Source organism: Xenopus laevis, chromosome 5S (genome assembly GCF_017654675.1).
Source record: "Xenopus laevis strain J_2021 chromosome 5S, Xenopus_laevis_v10.1, whole genome shotgun sequence".
Lineage (NCBI taxonomy): Eukaryota > Metazoa > Chordata > Amphibia > Anura > Pipidae > Xenopus > Xenopus laevis.
The window spans coordinates 36,646,532-36,668,689 of NC_054380.1; the positions used below are offsets into that span (position 1 = coordinate 36,646,532).

The following is a 22,158-nucleotide window of genomic DNA, read 5'->3' on the forward strand; positions in this document are numbered from 1 at the left end:
AGATTATGAATACCTGTGTTACCGAAATAATAAAAGATTTTTCATAGTTGGAAAAAAATTAATTCACATTTTAATAGGATTTAGTCATTACAGACTTATTGTTCTCCAAACAGGCCTTCAACATACCCAAAGTTGCATGACGTTTACATTTTTTCCTGTCTTCTGTATTTTTCAGAGTTGGCAACATTTTATTTTCAGTAGAAACTCAGACAACAGAAGAGAGAACACAACTGTACCATGCAGAGCTCGAAGCCCTTTATAAAGATCTCACCACAAAAGGCAGAGTGTTGGCCTTGTCCACAGAGCTGGGGGTGAGTGACTTTGTCAACTATAAACAAAGATCTTAAAATAAACTCATTCTTGATTATTAATTTTTCAGTAAGCATTTGTATTTACAACAGTACATATCATTATGCCATTTATGAAGGACATATTATGAACAGTAAGGCTAAATTCATTTTAGGGTACAGAGTAACAGTAGAACTGATTGTTAGCATTTAGAATTTTGCTAAATGGTTAATTGTTCAGTCCATACCAATAGAAAAGCTTCTCCTTTTTATGGAAAATACCTTTATATACTATGTTTGTGATCATGATGTCTGTGTGTAATTTCATAACATAATCTCTCTCTTTTTTTTTTTTTTTGTCCAGGAACCAGATCTTGTGTGTGAATTGATTCTGTCGTTGGTGTATTATTTCTACAATCTGATGCCACTGTCTCGGGGATCAAGGTAGGTCTATTATTAGATGATTTAGTATAGGGATATATATTCTTGCGCTAAAAATCGGCTTCAAAAAGAGGGGTTATGCTGGACTTAAAATAGATTAAAAATCTCTAGTTCTCTTACTTAGTGGGTGTGATTGTAAAGTCAGTAAATTCGGTCTCTGCACACAGAAATATGATATTTTCTCCTGCCTTTTGAACTTATTTAGTTTATCTATTAGTGAGAGAAAGAAAATGAAATGGGACTCCTCATCAAGAAGCCTCAAGGCTTGCCAGAAAAGGATTTCTCCACAATTTGGAACCCTACACTAAAACATACACTGAACATACACTGTAAGATCTGCTCACCAAACAAGTGGAACCCAAATATACTATAGGGGAAGCCAATATAAGGCAACACAAATATTTGACACGTCTCCCATCAGCCTGCTCTGTTAAAATTACCCACAAGTGCATTTACTGTAGCAAAGGACCCCTAGAGTTTCTAACAGCCTAGACCTTAGAGTGTGGAGTTGATTGACTAGTAGACTGTTTAACTAGTGCAAAGTGAATTGAACACTGATGCCATGCGCTGAAAGTGATGTTATTAGATCACCAATTCAGGGTTAAGTATGCTGCAATTTGTAATTTACCAAAACATATGCAAAATAAGCCCTTAAGAGTACAACTCATTTGGTTTAATGCTATATTGTTTTGTGAATGGAAACAAAGAAGGAAAACCTAGAGACCTTCATCTTTGGAATGTACCTCACAGTTTTAATAAATGCTGTACCCCCACCTTAAGTCTATTAAGAATAAAAGCTGTAATCTTGCATGTATCACAGTACTTAAGGCAAAGTGTGTTTGGGGGGTTCGGTTGTTTGTTTTACTACTGGCCAAATGTTTAGAGCTCAAACACCACCTATATGCTTCCCAGTAAGTTTCACTCTGATTAATATTCCTTCACACTTTGGGCAAAGTTATCAAATTTGTGAACCTACTACCCCATTTTGCGCTGAATATGCCCTTAAAGGAGAAGGAAATGTTAAATCTAAGTAAGCCTTATCAGAAAGGTCCATCTAAATATACCAGTAAACCCCCAAAGTAGTGCTGCTCTGAGTCCCCTGTCAAAAGAAACAATGCATTTCTTTCCTTCTATTGTGTACACATGGGCTTCTGTATCAGACTTCCTGCCTTCAACTTAAACCTCATTGCCCTGGGCAAGAGCATGCTCAGTTTGCTCCTCTTCCCCCACCCCTCCCTTCTCTTCTGTAATCTGAGCCCAGAGCAGGGAGAGACTCAGGCAGGAAGTGATGTCGCACACCACCTTAATACTGCAGCTCCTATCCTAAACAAACAGAGAGTTTCTAGAGCTTTATACTCAGGTATGGTAAAGCATTCTACAGAATAAATATAGCATTCTAGCTTGCACTATTGTGGCTAATCTATTGGCAATAAAATGCCTCCGTAGCTTTCCTTCTCCTTTAAACTGCAACCCTGCTGACTAATGCATTTCTGGCAGCAAATTAGCTACAGAGAGCAGACTGAGGAGGAATAAATGCAGATGTACTGTTCATTCCACCATGAATGCAGAAAACTTAGCCAAGCAGCTGGAAAGAGCTGTTTTCAGAATATATAAATAAATTATTGTAGTATAACGGGAATTCATTTGACAAATAAAAATTGTTCAAATCTTGCAGCAGCAATAACTTTATAGTGAGATCCCATGAATATAATAAGGCTCGGTAATCAGGGCTTCTCACTGTATGCCTGCAAGAAACTAGGGTGAACAACACTATCCAAAATCTCCCCCTTAATAGTAAGAGGAGGAAGTAGAAGCAGGCCATCCATACTGGGAATGAAGCACTCATATAAAAGCCAGCAAGGCACCATATCCATCTGATTGACATGTAAAGTGAATAAGCAATAAGTGAAGAGGAGCTTCCACATTTGCCACTGCACCATACATAAAGATGTAGTATATGGGCAAATAAGATTATCAGACAGGCCCAGTTGATGAACCAACCAACATCCAAACTACATGGAGAACTATCAGGACCATGGGGTCACCAAACACTCGCTGTAAATCACACAAAGCAAAGATGTTGGTACTTCTATGGCCTGCTTAAATGTAGAAAGGTACTCCGTTGGAGAGAAACTAACAAACCTGTTTGCTTTCATACAGGCGATTAGTAAATGCAGCCTTTTGATTGGTTGCTATAGGTGACTAGACCTTTATCTAATGTTACACCTTTTATTACATTACTCCTTGTGTGGAAGTTGGCAAGATGAACAGACCAGAAGACAGGCAACTTATTTGCAGAATAGATGGCCAGCAACAAATGAGATGGATGTTCAGGTGTATGACCAGTTTAGGTTGTATACTTTCAGTGGCTGTTAAATTGATACAAATTACAAAGCTGATTTCCACAGATAATACACCATTAATAAATGGTCGAACCATTGCTTTTCTAGTGTGGTAGCGTATTCTGTCATTATGGGTGCTTTAATGGCCAGTGGAAAAGAAGTCACAGGAAAAATTCCAAAAGGAAAGGTATGTGTTTTTCATCCCATGTTGTTTGTGAACTAACTCGACAAATACTAATTTTACTGACCTAAATGAGTAGAATGAATGAATAGATATACTTTAAATAGAATATAATTGTTGTGTATATATTATATATATATATATATATATATATATATTATATATATATATATATATATATATATATATATATATATATATATATATAAATATATATCCGAAAGATATGTAGAAAAGCTGCAAGGATTGACAGCACTCCTAGGCAATAATTCACAGCATGTCAATATGGCAAATAAAGTGGAGTTTATTTGTGGTCCCGTTTCGGCTCCACACAGGAGCCTTCGTCAGGGAAGAACAGTGCACAGGTGAAATAAAACTTATATAGGTTTTTGGCGCCATTTGTAACCTATATAAGTTTTATTTCACTTGTGCACTGTTCTTCCCTGACGAAGGCTCCTGTGTGGAGCCGAAACGTTGGACCACAAATAAACTCTCCACTTTATTTGCCATATTGACATGCTGTGAATTATTGCCTAGGAGTGCTGTCAATCCTTGCAGCTTATATATATATATATATATATATATATATATATATATATATATATATATATATATATATATATATATATATATATATATATATATATATATATATATATATAATATATATATATATATATATATATATAATAATATATATATAATATATATATATATATTTATATTTATATTTTTTTTTTTTTTTTTTATCCAAGTTACTGTTTAGACATTAGTAGAATCTCTGCCATCACATCTGCTGGGCGTTCCACAATCTCACTGCCCTCACGGTGAAGAACCACCTGTGTGACTTTAAATGAAAGTTCAAAAGGGGTTGCCTCTAATGTGTTGATCTTTTCGATTGGAAAAATGACCCACTCTGTCTATGTATTGGACAACATGAGGGTTCCCTGTTATGTGTTCTCTGAGCAGTGGGGGGGGGGTGTATTTAGAAGCCACATTAACCTTCTTTATAACTTCATTTGACTTCCTTGTCAGTGTCCCCCTAAGCAAAAATAATGCTGGCATGGAAACGACCTAATCGTCTGTGGATAACCCAGATAATTCTTTATATTCCTAAATCAAACATTACAATAATAAATGAATTCCTGAGATACAGAGAGTCTTAACAGTTTAATGCATGACTTCTATTTTCAGCTTGTTGATTTTGAGGCGATGACCGCACCCAGCTCAGAAGCATTTAGCAAGACGGCAAAAAGCTGGATGAATCTTAGAAGGTAAATAAAGTCTTATTTTCAGAATCAAAGAGTTCATTATACAATGCTACACTGCTCAGATATCATCATTAATAGGCTCTTTCAGTTTGTACGTTTTTGCTTATGGGTTAATGTTCATCTAATAAGAATAATCATATTTGTATATTATAAAATGTTATTTTGTCCTTCCCATAATATTAGTCTTTTACAAACCTGTATTTCCAAAGGATAAAGGAAGGATAAATTCACCCTCCCAGCAGATCATCATGGACTAGAAACCCATAGAAAACAAGGAGATGTTACTCTTATTACTCTGCATGAAATCAGTATAATTTAACTGTTGCTAGTTCTCCCTATTGGTCTAGAAAAACTACTAGCATAGCTTCAAGTTATTGGGTCCCTTAGTAAAACCATTTTTTTGCCTCCCCACCATCCAAACACCCATATACCTTTCTTGCTGCCAATAGTATAAGTTCCCTTGAATGCTCAGAATCCTTCAAGGGTAAGACCCACCTGAATTAACAGCAGCACTATTATTACCCATTTGATTCATGCAGAATGATGTTGATTGTTTAGAAATAATGTATGGCTACTAAAAGCCAGAAAGTATCTTCCCAAATACAATACTGAGAATTGCCAAAAAACCTGAAAGGGATTTTTTAAAGGGATTGTGAAATTTGAAAGGTTTGTTAAATATGCTAAGGGGTGGCTCCCTCCAAGTACAGTAGCTGCGTTGTTGGCAAACCCAGACTTCACTGATATATAACACAATACATTTTCTCAACAAAAGGAAATCTGTAGCCAAAATTAAAATACATGAACCCATAGTAGCATATCTCAAAATGAAGTATAGGGTAAATGTCCTTTTCCTTACATACCTGCCCACTGAATCCACTCTCCTAGCTCCGCCATGGATGAGCTGCCTTTTTACTCGGTTCCCGGACAACAAAAGTTATTGTTATGTTTAAACAAGGGAAAGAGTTTAGAGCCAAGAAGCTCTGTCTAGAGAGGGAACTGGGGCTCTATAGGTTATTGGGTTACAGCTAGCTTTGTTTCTAAAAAGGAAGAATTAGTCATAAACATTAAGGGTGGAGGTTTTACAAAGCAATCCTTGACCAAGGTGCTCTGGGAATGGAGGCTTGTTTTAATAAAATGTTAAACAGCTCTGCAAATTCAAGGATAAGCCCTTGGATGTCTATGATCATATGGAACCTACATATTTCCTTCTTGGTTATCCCCTAATGATGACAACAACATGGCCGCTGCCTCACTCCTATACATCCTGGACATGGGGTTCTCCCTGCATGTGCAGAAATTACCAGCAATTGTTGGGAGCATAAATGAGATGGGATGGGATCAAGTACAAAGTACTGTTTTATTATTACAGAAATAAAGGAAATAATTTGGAAAAATTAGAATCATATGATTAAAATGAGTCTATGGGAGATGGCCTTCCCATCATTTAGAACTTTCTTGATAACAGGTTTGTGGATAGTGAACAGGTGCTAAACAGAAACCTGTGTCTGGCCTTCAAAGGCTTTAAAAAAAAAAAACATAGCCTTTGCCAAAACACAAAGCAGTTTTTGTCATTATTAGAACATACTCCTGTGGGAGCTACAAGTGCAGTAGCTTTTCCTAAGGTTCAATCATAAGAAAGAAAACTTGGTGAGAGAACAAACCAGTTAGCTAATTTCTTTGTACTTTTCCATCCCAGCCTCTCTACATCCTACAAGAGTCTTCCATCTGTATCAGAAACCTTCCCAACACTGAGAACAATGATCGAGGTGCTGAACACGGATTCCTCCCCTCGCTGTGACAAGAAGCTGTGAAAGGAGATATTCATTTATACAGGCAATTGGCCGGGACCTTTTGCTTCTTAAGTTATTTTTTTTTTAAAGTGCAATTAAGAAATTGGGTTCTTTACCACTTTTGATACCTTTTTATACCAATACAAAACTTGAACAGTTTTTTCTCTATTTGTGGGTTGAGGTCTTTCTCTCTCCCTCCCTCCCCCCATGAATAGGAGACAGTTGTGAGCCAACTTTTAAGTAATGTGAAATCAGCAAAAAAGCTATAAAAATAAGTTGTTGAATGAATGTGCTCTTACACTTTGTGTGTTTTGAAGCTACTTCAGGGTTTCATCATATTAAAAAAAAATTCTTGAATTCATGTGTTTTTTCTTTGGTGAAGGGCATTGTGTTATTTTGTTAATGGGGTATTGTGATTTTTGTGACTCACATTAGATATTATATTGAACCAACCACTATTTCATTCTCTTTAGTGCGGTGTCTTGTGGAGAAGGGCCCCTTTAATAAATGGGCATTTATCCGAATAGGGGCCAGCTTTGTAATCTCTCATTGCTACTTTGCTTGTTGGCAGTCCTGTGTCAGTGTGTGAATCTCTGACAGTTGCACCCTGATTGTAGGGGCCTGGACACACAGCAAACCCTACCCAGCGCTCCCACCTTAAAAAAGTGGCTGGGGGAGGGGATATCTGACTTAAAACTAAAGAGGAAGCAGACCCTGCAGTCCTTGCGGGATCGGCTTCCACTTATAGTTAAGGTACTGCCAGCCACCTTTCCAACTGCGTTCGACGTTCACCTGCGTTGACGTGAGGACGGCACCATAAGTAAGAATTGAGTATAATTCATTTTAATAAAATAAAAAAAAATTAAAATGCACTCGCAAGGTGAATCGCCTAATACACAAGATCTATGGCACCAGCCTTTCTGTCTGTATTAATTTTTCTGGAAACCGATCCACAGTGAAATGCCAGGAGTCAATGTCTGTCTCTTACTGATGACTTGCAACTGCCAAAAATAATGCATGGCAGATAATGTCTGTACCAGAATGCATATATAACATAACATAGCTGATTTTGGGTGAAATGTTTACCTAGCTAATGGCTGGAAAGAAAACTGGTGCAGTCTGTAGTATGCATCTAAATGGCTAGTTACAAATGTAAGGTAAGGATGATAATAATTCCCGGGCCAATAGAAATACAGTACTCCAGCAGGTATTATTTACCTGATGTTTGAAAGCAAACTATTGTTGCTTATTTTGGTTGGGCTTGGAGCATATGCTAAGTTAATTATAACAGCCCTGTGCCCTAAAAAGTTGGGGTACAACGAGTAATTTACTAGTCTCCTGGGTGCAAGAGGCCAATTGTGGACTTTTTGTGCACTTTGACCGCTGTGTGGGGCCTTCTAAATAAGGCCTACTGTTTAACATATAAATTAGCAGAGAATGGGATCATTTACAAATCATTTAAACCCTTTATGTAATTGTAAATAGTACAAAGACAGCATATCAGATGTGGAAACTGAGAAATCTTATTCTTTTCTGAAAAATATATGCTTATTTTGAATTTGATGCCAGCAACACAATTCAGAAATGTTGGAACAGGGGCAAAAAAAAAAAGGAAAAGTTGTGTAATGGTAATAAAAACACCCAGTGGTCTCACCAACTGGCAACAGGTCAGTAACAAGATTGGGTATAAAAAGAGTGGAGCAAATATTGCAACTATATAAAGGGGTGGTTCACCTTAAAGTTAACTTTTAGTATCTTATAAAATGCCCAGTTCTAAGCTACTGTTCAATTGGTTTTTATCATTTTTTTTTATAGTTTTTGAATTATCCACCTTCTTTTGAATCTTTCAACTGTCAAATAGCAAATGATTTGTAATGCTACAAATGTATTATTATTGCTACTATTTATTACTCATCTTTCTATTCAAATTCCAGCCTCTTATTCAAATCAGTTCATGGTTGCTAGGGTAATTTGGACCCTAACAACCAGATTGCTAAAATTGCATACTGGAGAGCTGCTGAATAAAAAGCTAAATAACTCAAAAACCACACTTAAAAAATTAAAATCAATTGCAAATTGTATCAGAATATCACTCTCTACATCATCATCATAAAAGATAACTCAAAGGTGGACAACCCCTTTAATGTTTCTCGATGTAAAATTGCTAAGAATCTGGGAATTTTATCATCTACAACAGTGATCCCCAACCAGTGGCTCACAAGCAACATGTTGCTCTCCAACCCTTTGGATGTTGCTCCCAGTGGCCTCAAAGCAGCTGCTTATTTTTGAATTCCAAACTTGCAGGCAAGTTTCGGTTGCACAGTAACCAAGTGTACTGCCATGCAGAGCCCCCTGTAGGTTGCAGGTCCACATAGCATCTACCAAATAGCCAATCCCAGCATTTACTGTGCACCACCCAGAAACATATGGCATGCTTGTGTTGCTCCCCAACTCTTTTTACATCTAAATGTAGCTCACAGGTAAAAAAAGGTTAGAGACCCCTGATCTACAGTAATATCATTCAAAGAGAGGGAAGGTATTGTTTTAAATCATGTACATCTCTCTGCCTCCCTTTCACATTTAATGAGTTTATTTCCTCTTGTGCTATACATCTCTCTAACGCTTTCAAATGTATGTCTTAATTCCAGCCTGGCTAAAAAAGTATTTGCATCCATTAAAGTGTTACAAGCACAACTATACAGGGAGATCTAGTGTATCCTGGGAACCAGGGGTCCTGACATTTTTTGTAAGAGAATCCAAGTTGCAAGCGGTGTGGCTGCTAGAGGTATGGGCTGCTTCACATGTGGTATTTGGTCAGCAAGGGCTCGGCAGCTCATTTCTCATGGATGTTGTGGCTCTAACTTTGATCAGTTGTACAAGTTCCAGTGATGGCAACCCCCTTTGGATTTTCTGAAAAATTGTGTTTTTTTAGGACCACTGGTTCCTAGGGCATACTATGAACTCTTTTGTGGAGCTCTGTGAGTTTTGCTTTAATATCTCAGGCCTACAGTATGTGTATAACCATGCTTTTCTTCTAGCTCTGTTAACGAATCATGAGCTCCAGCCATTGGTTCATATGATGCCTATAGTCATGCATTTCTTATAGCAGTGTCCGCAAATGGTAAGCAGTGATCTCTGCAATTCGTAAGCCCAGACATTGGTTTATGTGATGGGGATAACTATGTGTATAACCATACATTTATGAGCTCCAGGCATTGGTTCATATTATGTAATGCACTCTGCCTCTTCAAATAAGTAATGTGTTTATCTCCTTTTTGTACTCTCTCACCTTCATAAATGTCCTATTTCCCTTCTGGCTAATGCAGATTTTGCACTAATTAAAGTGTTAGAAGCAGGACTGTATGGAAAGTTGTAACGTATCTGGAAGCAGGGGTCCTGGGGAGGACACTTCTCTATAAGAGAATCCAAGTTGGTTTCAGTGCGCCTGCTAGAGGTGTGAGTTGCGGTACCTGTGACTGTTAGGGTAGGGACACACTGGGCGATTTGGGGAGTTTTAGTCGCCTGGCGACTAATCGCCGCGACTTTTCTCTCCGAATGCCTCCCCTCGCTCTGCGCCTGGCTAAAATGAAAAATCGCCTGCGTGAGGCAACTTCGGGCGATTTCGGAAAACGAATCGCCGCGTGTGATTAGCGCAGGCGATTTTTCATTTTAGCCAGGCGCAGAGCGAGGGGAGGCATTCGGGGAGAAAAGTCGCGGCGATTAGTCGCCAGGCGACTAAAACTCCCCAAATCGCCCAGTGTGTCCCTACCCTTATGTGACTGACTGCTGGCTGCAGTTAATCACTCACCAAATTGTGGGTGTCGTGGCTGTATCTTTAAAACAGTTGTACTAATCCAATTGAAAGATAACCCCCTTTGGATTTTTTGAAAGGTTGAGTCTTTTTTTAGAACCCATTGTTCCCAGGGCACACTGGGAACTCTTCATGCAGCTCTGCAAGTCTTGCTTTAATATCTCAGGCCTATTTATATAAACATGCATTTTTTCTACTGCTGTTGGCAAATGGCAAGCAGTGATCTTGGTGAATCATGAGCTCCAAACATTGGTTCATATGATGCGTATAACTATATACTGTATAATCATGCATTTCTTCTAGCAATGTCCATGAATCATGAGCTCCTGCCATTGGATCATATGATGTGTATAACCATGCACTTCTTCTAGCAGTATCAGCGAATAGTAATCAGTTATCTTGGCAGATCATGAACTCCAGGTTTGGATTCATATGATGTACATCCCTCTACCTCTTCAAATGTGTAATGTGCTTTATCTCTTTTCCTCTCTTTGTAACTGTCATTTCCAGTCTGGCTAGTACAGATTTTGCATTAATTAAAGTGTTACAAGCAGGACTGTACAGGGAGTTCTAGTGTATACTGGGAACCAGAGGTTCTGGGGAGAACATTTCTCTATAAGACAATCCAAGCTGGGATTGGTGTTAGTTGCTGAATGATGATCTGTGTCACCTGCAGTTTATCACTCACTGAAGTGTGGGTGTTGTGGCTCTAGCTTCAAAACATCTGCACTAATTGCACTGAAAGGTAACCTCTTTGGATTTTCTGAAAGTTTGTGTCTTTTTTTAGAACCCCTGGTTCCCAGGGCGCACTGGGAACACTTTGTGCAACTCTGTAAGTTATGCTTTAAAGAGATACTGACACCAGAAAATGTACCTTTTTATATTTACCATGTGCCCCTTTGAAAAGTGGAATATTCAGGCCTTAACTCATTTTATGGAGCTCTTTTTTTTTAAGTGCTTGGCTTTACGCCGGGCACCTGTGTATCCTGTAAATATGATTTACACTTGGACACTTCTCGGGAAGCAAATCCCAAATATCGTCACTTTACATATTATTCCAAAGACGCTTTGCTCTCCTTTCCGACGTCAAGACTTTTTTACAGGGGGTAGCACAGCCTCCTGTCTGAGCACCCGTCCCCACCTGGGACCTTTCCTCTCATTCTGCAATCTCTAAAAGGACCACCATTTGAGCCGTCAGCTTCAGTTTTTCCTACAATGGCTCACGTTTCTCCTGGCCATAGCATCAGCACAGAGAGTATCAGAGCTATCCGCTCTATCCTGCAGATCTCCCTTTCTGACATTCCACCAGGATAGGGCGGTCCTCCGCACAGTTCCGTCTTTCTTACCCAATGTGGTCTCTAAATTTCACTTAAATCGGGAAATTACTATTCCTACCTTCTGCCCATCTCCTTCCAACTCCAAGGATGTGGCACTCTACTCCCTGGACGTTTTCAGGGCTGTCAAGTTTTATCTTCATCGAGTCAAAGACATCCGCAAGTCGGATTCTCCTTTTCATTCTACGTACGGGTCCCCGTCGGGGCACCCCAGCCTCTAAGGCAACGATTTCACGCTGGATCAAACAGACAATTCAAAGGGCCTACACAGAACAGGGACTTAACCCTCCAGTTAGTGTCAAAGCACACTCCACCAGAGGAATGAGTATTAGGGATGTAGCGAACGTCGGAAAAAATGTTCGCGAACTTCCGGGCAAAAATTCGAACGGTTCGCGAACGTCGCCAACCCCATAGACTTCAATGGGAAGGTGAATTTTAAAAGCTAGAAAAGACATTTCTGGCCAGAAAAATGATTTTAAAGTTGTTTAAAGGGTGTAACGACCTGGACAGTGGCATGCCAGAGGGGGATCAAGGGCAAAAATGTTTCTGAAAAATACATTGTTGACACAGCGCTGCGTTTTGTGCTGTAAAGGGCAGAAATCACACTACGTCACTCAGGTGATGTTTCTGGACACGGAATGTGAAAAAGCTCACACAGCTAGGTGGCACTTGGTTAAAGACTGGGCAAACAATGCCTGCAAGGGCAACGTATACAGTAGTGGATACGGAATATATTATTGCTGCTGTAAAAACATCACTCAGGTGATGTTTACGGACACGGAATTATTATTGTTATTATTTAGACAGAATGTGAAAAAGCTCACACAGCTAGGGGCACTTGCATACCTCCCAACTGTCCCTCTTTTGACCACTCAACCCCCTGTCCCTCTTTTGTACTGGAAAGTCCCTCTTTTCTTGCACTGAACAGCCAGAAAAAAAAACAGTTTCTAACTTAATTAGCTTTTGGCAGAGAGCTCAGAACAGCTAACAGGTGCAAATAAGATACTTTGTAACAATTTTTATGAATGATACCGTCAAGTGAGCAAATAATAGTTTTTAATTACTAGTTGCTTGTCACCTCCAGGATGTTCGTTCCTGTTGGTGGCAATATTTCTGTAGTGGTGTGTTTAGCAGTCACCGTGCTTTGTGCGCACGTGCACGGTCAGGCAGAGGTAATTCAATGTACAGTGAAGTGAACCAAAAAAACACTGATTCTGCAGTGTGGGCCCAGTTTTGGTCTACTTTATTGATCACCTGTGGTGACCATAAAAGATGCGATTTTGCCACTGTTGCAGAATCCTGAAAAATTAGGCATGTGTACTTTCCTGAAAAATTATGTTTTTTTTGTCGCAGCCACTGAAGCACAGAGGCCAGAAAAAATATGCCATATCAATGCTGAAAATAGTCATTTTTTTTTGTCGCAACCACTGAAGCACAGAGGCCAGAAAAAATATGTCATATAAATGCTGAAAATAGTAATTTTTTTTTGTCGCAGCCCTGAAGCACAGAGGCCAGAAAAAATATGCCATATAAATGCTAAAAATAGTAATTTTTTTGTCGCAGCCACTGAAGCACAGAGGCCAGAAAAAATATGCCATATAAATGCTAAAAATAGTAATTTTTTTTGTCGCAGCCACTGAAGCACAGAGGCCAGAAAAAAAATGCCATATTAATGCTAAAAATAGTAATTTTTTTTGTCGCAGCCACTGAAGCACAGAGGCCAGAAACAATATGCCATATCAATGCTGAAAATAGTAATTTTTTTTGTCGCAGCCACTGAAGCACAGAGGCCAGAAAAAAATATGCCATATAAATGCTGAAAATAGTCTTTTTTTTTGTCGCAGCCACCGAAGCACAGAGGCCAGAAAAAATATGCCATATAAATGCTAAAAAATAGTCATTTTTTTGTCGCAGCCACTGAAGCACAGAGGCCAGAAAAAATATGCCATATAAATGCGAAACATAGTCATTTTTTTTGTCGCAGCCACTGAAGCACAGAGGCCAGAAAAAATATGCCATATAAATGCTGAAAATAGTCATTTTTTGGTTGCAGCCGCTGAAGCACAGAGGCCAGAAAAACTCAGGATTTTACCTGTCCAAAAAGTTTTTGATTCAAATGAAACCAAACCAGTAGGGTTTGCACCCTAGTTTGTAACGGTGGCGGAGGGAGGAGGACGCTAAAGGACAGCTGTGTGTGGAGTCATGGCGGCGTGCAGAGAAGGACAGCTGCATGGGGAGTCAGAACAAGTCTTCCGGCGTGCAGTAACCCTCCGAAGATCCATGCCTCGTTCATTTTAATAAAGGTCAGAGTAATCCACACTTTTGTACCTAGGCGAGTTCTCTTGTCAGTTACAATCCCTCCTGCTGCACTGAAGCGTCCTTTCTGAGAGGACACTTGAGGCGGGGCAAGACAAGAGGTTCATGGCAAATTGTGACAGCTCTGGCCACAGATCAAGCCTGCGCACCCAGTAGTCCAGGGGTTAATCGCTCCTCAGAGTGTCCGATATCTGCAGTTAATGCCAGGTAGTCCGCTACCTGCCGGTCGAGGCGTTCTCTGAGGGTGGATCCAGAAGGGTTCTGGCGCTGCCTTGGACTGAAAAACATTTGCATGTCTGACGTTACAGAGTGGCCAAAGTGCATTGTCCTTGCAGGTGCGCTCGTGGCAGGATTACTGGCACCTCTGCCCCTGGAATGTTGATGAGTTCCTGAAGTGACATCACCCTTAAAAGCATTGTACAACATGTTTTGCAGGCTGGTTTGTAAATGCAGCATCCTTTCGGACTTTGTGGTACGTTGGTAACATTTCTGCCACTTTATGCTTGTACCGAGGGTCTAGTAGCGTTGCGACCCAGTACAGGTCCTTCTCCTTAAGCCTTCTTGATACGGGGGTCCTTCAACAGGCATGACAGCATGAAAGACCCCATTCTCAGAAGGTTGGATGCAGAGGTATCCATCTCCGCTTCCTCGTTATCAAGGACTACATCATCCACGGTCTCCTCCCCCCAGCCACGTACAAGACCAGGGGTCCCCAAACGGTCACCACAAGCCCCCTGGGAAGCCTGCTCCTGTTGGTCCTCCTCCTCCACAAAGCCACCTTCCTCCTCTGACTCCACTTCTGACACCTCTCCCTGCGTTGCAGCAGGTGCCTGGGCTCGTTCTGGTGATTCCGACCAGAAATCGTGCGCTTCCTGCTCCTCGTCACGCTGGTCTACAGCCTCATCTGTCACTCGTCGCATGGCATGCTCCAGGAAGAAAAGCAAAAGGGTATTAGGTCCGCTGATGGTGCCTTCGGTGCGACTGACCATGTTTGTAACCTCTTCAAAAGGGCGCATGAGCCTGCAGGCATCGCGCATAAGCACCCAGTAACGGGGGAAAAAAATCCCCAGCTCTGCAGATCCAGTCCTACCACCCAGTTCAAACAGGTATTCATTGACGGCTCTTGTTTGTTGCAGCAGACGTTCAAACATGAGGAGCGTTGAATTCCAGCGAGTCTGGCTGTCGCAAATTAAACGCCTGACTGGCATGTTGTAACGCTGCTGAATGTCAGCAAGGCGTGCCATGGCTGTGTAGGAACGTCTGAAATGGCCGACACCTTCCTGGACTGCCTGAGAATGTCCTGGAACCTGCCTGGGTACTTCGAGATAAAACGTTGGACTATTAAATTCAGAACATGTGCCATGCAGGGCACATGTTTAAATTGCCCAGTCTCAGTGCTGCCAACAGATCGCTTCCGTTGTCACACACCACTTTTCCGATCTTCAGGTTGGTGTGGGGTCAGCCACCGATCAGCCTGTGACTGCAGAGTTGACAGGAGTACAGATCCGGTATGGTTTCTGCTTTCCAGGCACGTCATCCCCAAGACAGCATGACAACGGCGTACCCGGCACGTCGAATAGCCTAGGGGAGCTGGGGTGCACAGGTGTGGAGGAGGAGGACCCAGCAGCAGAGGAGGAGGAAGCAGAGGAAGAAGACGAGGTAGAGAGCGAAGGAGGAGTAGAGGTGGTGGCAGAACCGCGTGCAATCCGTGGCGGTGACACCAACTCCACTTGTTGTTGTTGAGCCACACATTCCCTGCTTCCCAGCCATAACCAAATTCACCCAGTGGGCAGTGTAGGTGACATACCTGCCCTGACCATGCTTGGAGGACCATGCGTCAGTAGTCATATGGACCTTTGCCCCAACACTAAGTGACAGAGATGCGGTGACTTGGCTCTGCACATGGTGGTACAGGTGTGGTATTCCCTTCTTTGAAAAAAAAATTGCGGCTGGGTACCTTCCACTCGGGTGTCCCAATTGCTACAAAATTTGCGGAAGGCCTCAGAGTCCACCAGACTGTATGGTAAAAGCTGGCGGCTAAGAGTGCAGACAAGCCAGCTGTCAGACGCCCGGGCAAGGGGTGACTCGCAGACATTAGCTTCTTACGCTCAAACATGGCCCTCACAGAAACTTGGCTGGGGGCAGATGACTGGAACTGGTGGTCAAGGTGGAAGGCGGAGTGGAGGGTGGTTCAGACGGGTCAAGGACAGCAGAGGTAAAGCAAGTAAGATGCTGGACCAGAAGGAGGGTGGCTTTTAGTTTGTCTGCTGCCTTTGAGGTGTTGCTCCCATAGTGCTTTGTGCTTGCAGTTCATGTGCCTTCGCATTGAAGTTGTACCTATGTGGGTGTTGGGCTTCCCAAGACTCAGTTTCTGACTGCACTCATTGCAAATTACAACGCTTTTGTCAGAGGCACACACATTAAAAGAATCCCACACTGCTGACCTATTTGAAGCTGGCAATCTGGCGGTGTAACAGTAGAAGTTGGCGGCAATGGCGGGTGCGTTGACCGGCTGACCACAGGTGGCGATACAGTTGTTGCCCTACTGTTCCCTGCGAGCTGTCCTCCCTGCTTCTTCTAAGTCTTATTCTCCTCCTGCCTCTCTGACTCTCCGTCTCTCCATCTGAACTATCCTCCTCTTGCTCTCTTCTACTGGGCACCCACAAAACATCAATCTCCTCATCATCATTCTCCTCAGATGCATCAATTTCTTCTAACAGCTCACAGAAGGAAGCAGCAGCGGGGACCTCCTCATCACTCATTATGTCCATCTCTGTCTGCCAGAATTATATCTGTGTTGTAACGTCCTTCATCTCCTTCATCTTCTTCTGCCAATAATCGTTGCGCATCACTCAGTTCAAAAAACTCATGTGTAAAATAACTCCTCTTGACTCCAGTGAAGAAGGGGCGCCGGTGGTGGAGGAAGTGTTACGTGGGTGCCCATAGCAGAGGAGATGAGGATGTTTGTGGCAAAGTTAGAAACGGGTAGAGGATGGGGTGTGCTGTGTAAGCCAGTCAACTACCTTTCAGCATTTTGGAGTTCAGGGTAATTGCCTTTGTAAAAACTGGGCAATTTCCTAGGGCCACAGGATAGCATAGCAGCACGGCCCCTAGTGCCTCTGTGTAAGGGACAATGTCGGACGCCACGTCCAGAAGGGCCGCCAAATCCAAAATGGCGGCGCCCAGAGGGACCACTGGGGTCGACGGACGCCAGCGCGTCGATCCGCGCGCAGTGTTGACGCGGTATGCCGCTCAAACATGACGCGAATGCGTCAAACTTGACGCTGCGTATTGACGCTTGCGTCAAAAAACCGTGCAGCGTCAGCACGCAATTGGCGCATGGCGCATTGACGTCGTGATTCACGTTTTTGGCGCCAAACTCTGCCTATTTTTAGGACGTCTGATGCTCCACTCTGCCGCACCGATTATAGGTCTTACTCCTTGAAGTTCCTGGGTGTTATCTGCATTGTTTGATTCCTGTTTACGACTCCTTGGCCTGAATTCTGATTACGTCTGTCTTGCCGCCTGAACTGACTCCAGCCTGTTTCTTGACCACGTCTGATTGCCGCCTGCACCGACCTTGCTTAACTGACAACTCTTTTGCTCAACCCCTTGTACCCGAACCTGGCTTCCACCACTTCCTCCTTGGTCCACACTGCAACTGCGCCTTCGGGCCTGACAGTATAATCCGGGCCATGGACCCCACTTGAGGAAGTGACTCCTCCTCCGGATTTCGGAAGAGCTTTCCGTTGGGTAGCTTTCCCGTCATGGAGTCTTACGAGAGTAACAGGTCCATTTTGGGCAAGCCCTGGAGGCAATCTTGGACAAACTGTCTGTGAATCCCCCCTGCTGCTTCCTCTCCTGTGGTCGTTGCTGCTCCTGCTCAGGGTACTGGACCCAAGGTGCCGGCTCCTCCTCTCTACCATGGTGATCCGCAGGCATGCCGAGGATTTGTAAACCCAGTGCCAGATCCAGTTCGGAGCTCCACCTACTCAGTATCCATCCGAGAGGGCAAAAGTGGGTACGTTATTACCCGCCTGCAAGGAAAAGCTCTGGAGTGGGCATCTCCCTTATGGGAAAAGAATTCACCGCCACTTTACGATATAGACCTCTTCCTGCATTCCTTCCGCAAAGTCTTTGACGCTCCTGCGGGGTCACTACTTGCCGCCTCTCGTTCTCTTGCAGATCCGTCAAGGCAACCGCCCAGTCAGTGATTATGCCATTGACTTTCGTACTCTAGCGGCCGAGACCACTTGAATAACGATGCATTACCATGCGGTCTTTTACCAAGGACTTTTCCACTCGTCTGAAACGATTTAGTGTCCCGTGATATTCCTGACAATTGGAGATCTCATTACCTTGGCCACCAAGGTGGACACTCGAATGCGGGAGCATCTGTCCGATAGAGATAAGAGCAAGAGATTCCAGCCTCTCCTAGCTCCACATTTTTCAGAAGCCCATCGTTCTAACTACCTCTTCTTCCCTTCGCCCCCTGTTGAACCCATGCAGATCGGGGGGCACGCCTGACCGAGGAAGAGAAGCTCCGCAGACGCTCTGCCGGCCTATGCCTATATTGTGGAGGCAAGGCACACTTCGCCTTTAACTGCCCGGTGAAGCAAGAGAATCTTTCTCGCCTTGGTAAGTGTGGGAGACACACTGGGGTGGAATTGTTTCTTATCCTGAACAGACCCCTCAACGTCTTTTGCTTCCTGTACAGCTTCAAGTACACACTAAGCAGATTTTCTTTCGCAAGCATTTCTGGATTCTGGGCTGCTGGGAACTTCCTGGACCAGTCATTTGCCATTCTGCACAAGATTCCTTTGAAGTCATTGCCTACACCTCTTCGAGTATTGGCCATCGACGACAGACCTCTGTCCAATGCTTATATCTCACATGCCACTACAGAACTTTCCGTTATCGGTGGGGCACTGCATGTGGAGAGACTTTCTTTTCTATTATTAATTGCCCCTCCACACCTGTTGTTTTTGGACTACCCTGGCTTCAACTCCATAATCCTGTCATCGACTGGTCGGAAGGCCAGATTTCTCAGTGGAGTTTGTCTTGCAACAGAGTTGTTTACCTTCCAATGCTGTTATGAAGTTGTCCTGCTCTTCAATAAATTTTCCTTCACTTCCCCAGGCATATCTCTGGACTTTTGTGATGTTTTTTGTAAAAAAATCCGCAAGAAACCCTTCCTTCCCACCGTCCCTATGATTGCCCCATTGATCTCCTTTCCTGGCACCATGCCCCCTCTGGCCGGACTTATCCGCTGTCTCCGTCGAGACTAAGGCCATGAGAGAATATATACAAGAAAATCTCCAGCGTGGCTTCATTCGTCCTTCTTCATCGCCTGCTGGAGCTGGGTTTTTCTTCGTTGAGAAGAAGGATGGCACTCTACGACCTTGTATTGACTACGGGGCCTTAACAAGATTTACAGCCAAGAACCGTTACCCTTACCCCTTATTTTCAGAACTCTTTGACCGACTTAAAGGGGCTAGTATCTTTACCAAGCTGGATCTCAGAGGGGCATACAATCTGATCCGAATTCGGAAGGGCGACGAATGGAAGACGGCATTTATACTCGGGATGGACATTACGAGTATCTCGTGATGCCGTTCGGACTTTGCAACGCCCCTGCAGTTTTCCAAGAGTTCGTCAATGATATTTTTAGAGATCTTTTGGGACTGTGTGTGGTTGTTTATCTTGACGACATCCCATTTTTTCCAAGCATCTTGACGGCATAGAGGTCATGTCCGAGAAGTCCTTTCACGTTTGAGGGAAATTCCCTCTACGCCAAGCTGGAAAAGTGTTCTTTGAGACCCCGAAGATTCCCTTCTGGGTTACATTATTTCGTCTGAAGGTTTTGAAATGGATCCAGCCAAGGTTCTGCTATCCAAGAATGCCTTTGCCTACCAGTACTAAGGCCATCCAGAGATTTATTGGTTTGCCAATTACTACAGGCAGTTCATCAAAGGATTCTCTTCTAGAATTTCTCCTATCTTGGCCCTTATTCGCAAGGGGGAGAGGCCTGATATTTGGACTGCTCCTGCCAAAGCAGCTTTGAATCCCTGAAGGAATCCTTTTCTTCCGCCTCAGTCCTAAGACATCCTGATCCTCTTCTTCCATTTTTCATAGAAGTTGACGCCTCTGATGTTGGGCAGGTGCAATTCTCTCCCAGAGGCAACTCAATGATGGGAAGCTTCATCCCTGCGCCTTTTTCTCCAAGAAATTTTCCCGCCTGAACGAATTATGATGTTTGGCAATCGTGAACTTCTGGCAGTTAAATTGGCTCTGGAAGAATGGAGACATCTTTTGGAAGGTTCCACTGTTCCTGTGACTATTTTTCGGATCATAAGAACTTAGAATATATCCAAACCCTTAAGCGGCTGAATCCCAGACAGGCACGGTGGTCCTGTTCTTTTCCCGCTTTAATTTTATCATCACCTTCCGACCTGGCTCCAGGAACAAAAAGGCGGATGCTTTATCCAGAAGTTTTTCTTCCGTAAATTCCACGTTTGAAGATGAAGAACCAATTGTTCCATCCGCCAAAATTATCGCTGCCTTATTTCCTCCTATGGCTTCCCAAATTCTGTCTGCTCAAGTCTCAGCACCTGCCAATACTCCCTTTGGGGTAGCCTTTGTACCCCCAGATCTTCGTCAGAACTATTTTGCTTCAATCCCACAGCTCCAAGCAGGCCGGTCATCCCGGGTTAAGAAGACGATTGATCTGCTGTCTCGGCTGGTCTGGTGGCCCTCCTTACGAAAGGATGTTTAAGGACTTTGTTGCTTCCTGTCCATTTGTGCTGCCTCCAAATCTTGTCATACCTCTCCCAAGGGATTATTGTTACCTCTTTCCCATTCCCTCCCGCCCTTGGACACACTTGGCCATGGACTTCATCGTGGAACTTCCCTCCTCCCAAGGTTTTACAGTCATCTGGGTAGTGATCGACAGATTCAGTAAGATGGCTCACTTCATTCCGCTCCGTAAACTACCCTCTGCATTGGAACTGTCTAAACTGTTTTTTTACACATTTTTCGTCTGCATGGTTTTCCTCTAGAGATTGTGTCTGACAGAGGTTCACAGTTTATTTCCAAGTTCTGGAGGTCTCTTTGCAAATCCCTCAATATTTCCCTTAATTTTTCTTCTGCCTACCATCCTCAATCCAATGGAGCTTCTGAGCGGGTTAACCAAGCTCTTGAACAATTTCTAAGATGTCATGTCTCATTGTGTCAAGATGATTGGGCTGAATTGCTCCCTGGGCCGAATTTGCTCACAATAACTCTCTTCATGCTTCATCGGACCAATCGCCTTTCTTTTGTGTCTATGGCTTCACCCTTTGGCCTTTTCTCAAGATTTTCTTCTCTCCGATGTGCCGGCTGCTAACGATCAAGTTTCTCATATGTCCGCCATTTGGCAAACCACTAAGAAGAACTTGGAGAAGAGTTCCTCCAGCCAGAAGTTTCATGCCGATAAGAAGCGTTCTCCAACCCCTCAGTATGCTCTCGGTGATAAAGTTTGGCTCTCGTCTAAGAACATTCACCTCAAGGTCCCGTCTGCTAAATTAGGCCCTAAGTTCATTGGCCCTTTCTCCATAATTGAACTAGTAAATCCTGTGGCTGTCCGTCTTCAGTTACCTCCGGAGATGAAGATTCCAAACGTTTTTCATGTGTCTCTTCTGAAACCAGCCGTGGCGGGTCACTCTTCTCCCTTTCCTGCTCCTGTATCCGTCGACGGGTACCAAGAATTTGAGGTTGAGACTGTTTTGGATTCTCGAATTTCTAGAGGTTCCCTCCAGTATCTGGTGAAATGGAAGGGGTTCGGGCCTGAAGAGTGTTCCTGGGTCAAGCATTCGGACATTCATGCTCCTCTTCTGGTTCAAAGATTTCACAGAAGATTCCCTTCTAAACCCAATCGTGGTGGTCCTGAGGCCCCCCGTAGAGGAGGGGGTACTGTAAGGGACAATGTCGGACGCCACGTCCAGAAGGGCCGCCAAATCCAAAATGGCGGCGCCCAGAGGGACCACGCGGTCGACGGACGCCAGGCGCTCGATCCGCGCGCAGTGTTGACGCGGATGCGTCAAACATGACGCGAATGCGTCAAACTTGACGCTGCGTATTGACGCTTGCGTCAAAAAACGTGCAGCGTCAGCACGCAATTGGCGCATGGCGCATGACGTCGTGATTCACGTTTTGGCGCCAAACTCTGCCTATTTTAGGACGTCTGATGCTCCACTCTGCGCCCGATTATAGGTCTTACTCCTGTTAAGTTCCTGGGTGTTATCTGCATTGTTTGATTCCTGTTTACGACTCCTTGCCTGAATTCTGATTACGTCTGTCTTGCCGCCTGAACTGACTCCAGCCTGTTTCTTGACCACGTCTGATTGC

The 22,158-nt window shown here is 43.3% G+C and overlaps 1 protein-coding gene across 1 annotated transcript in view; it reads left to right on the forward strand.

Annotated features, from left to right (window-relative positions):
• Positions 1–6,669, forward strand: part of ttc13.S (tetratricopeptide repeat domain 13 S homeolog) — a 33,682-nt gene extending 27,013 nt beyond the window's left edge. The window contains exons 19-23 of the mRNA XM_018265193.2: positions 176–311; positions 652–731; positions 3,179–3,257; positions 4,446–4,525; positions 6,219–6,669. Coding sequence (XP_018120682.1) covers positions 176–311; positions 652–731; positions 3,179–3,257; positions 4,446–4,525; positions 6,219–6,333 — 490 coding nt within the window. The 3' untranslated portion in view covers positions 6,334–6,669. The remainder of the gene's footprint in view (positions 1–175; positions 312–651; positions 732–3,178; positions 3,258–4,445; positions 4,526–6,218) is intronic.
• The last annotated feature ends 15,489 nt before the right edge of the window (positions 6,670–22,158 follow it).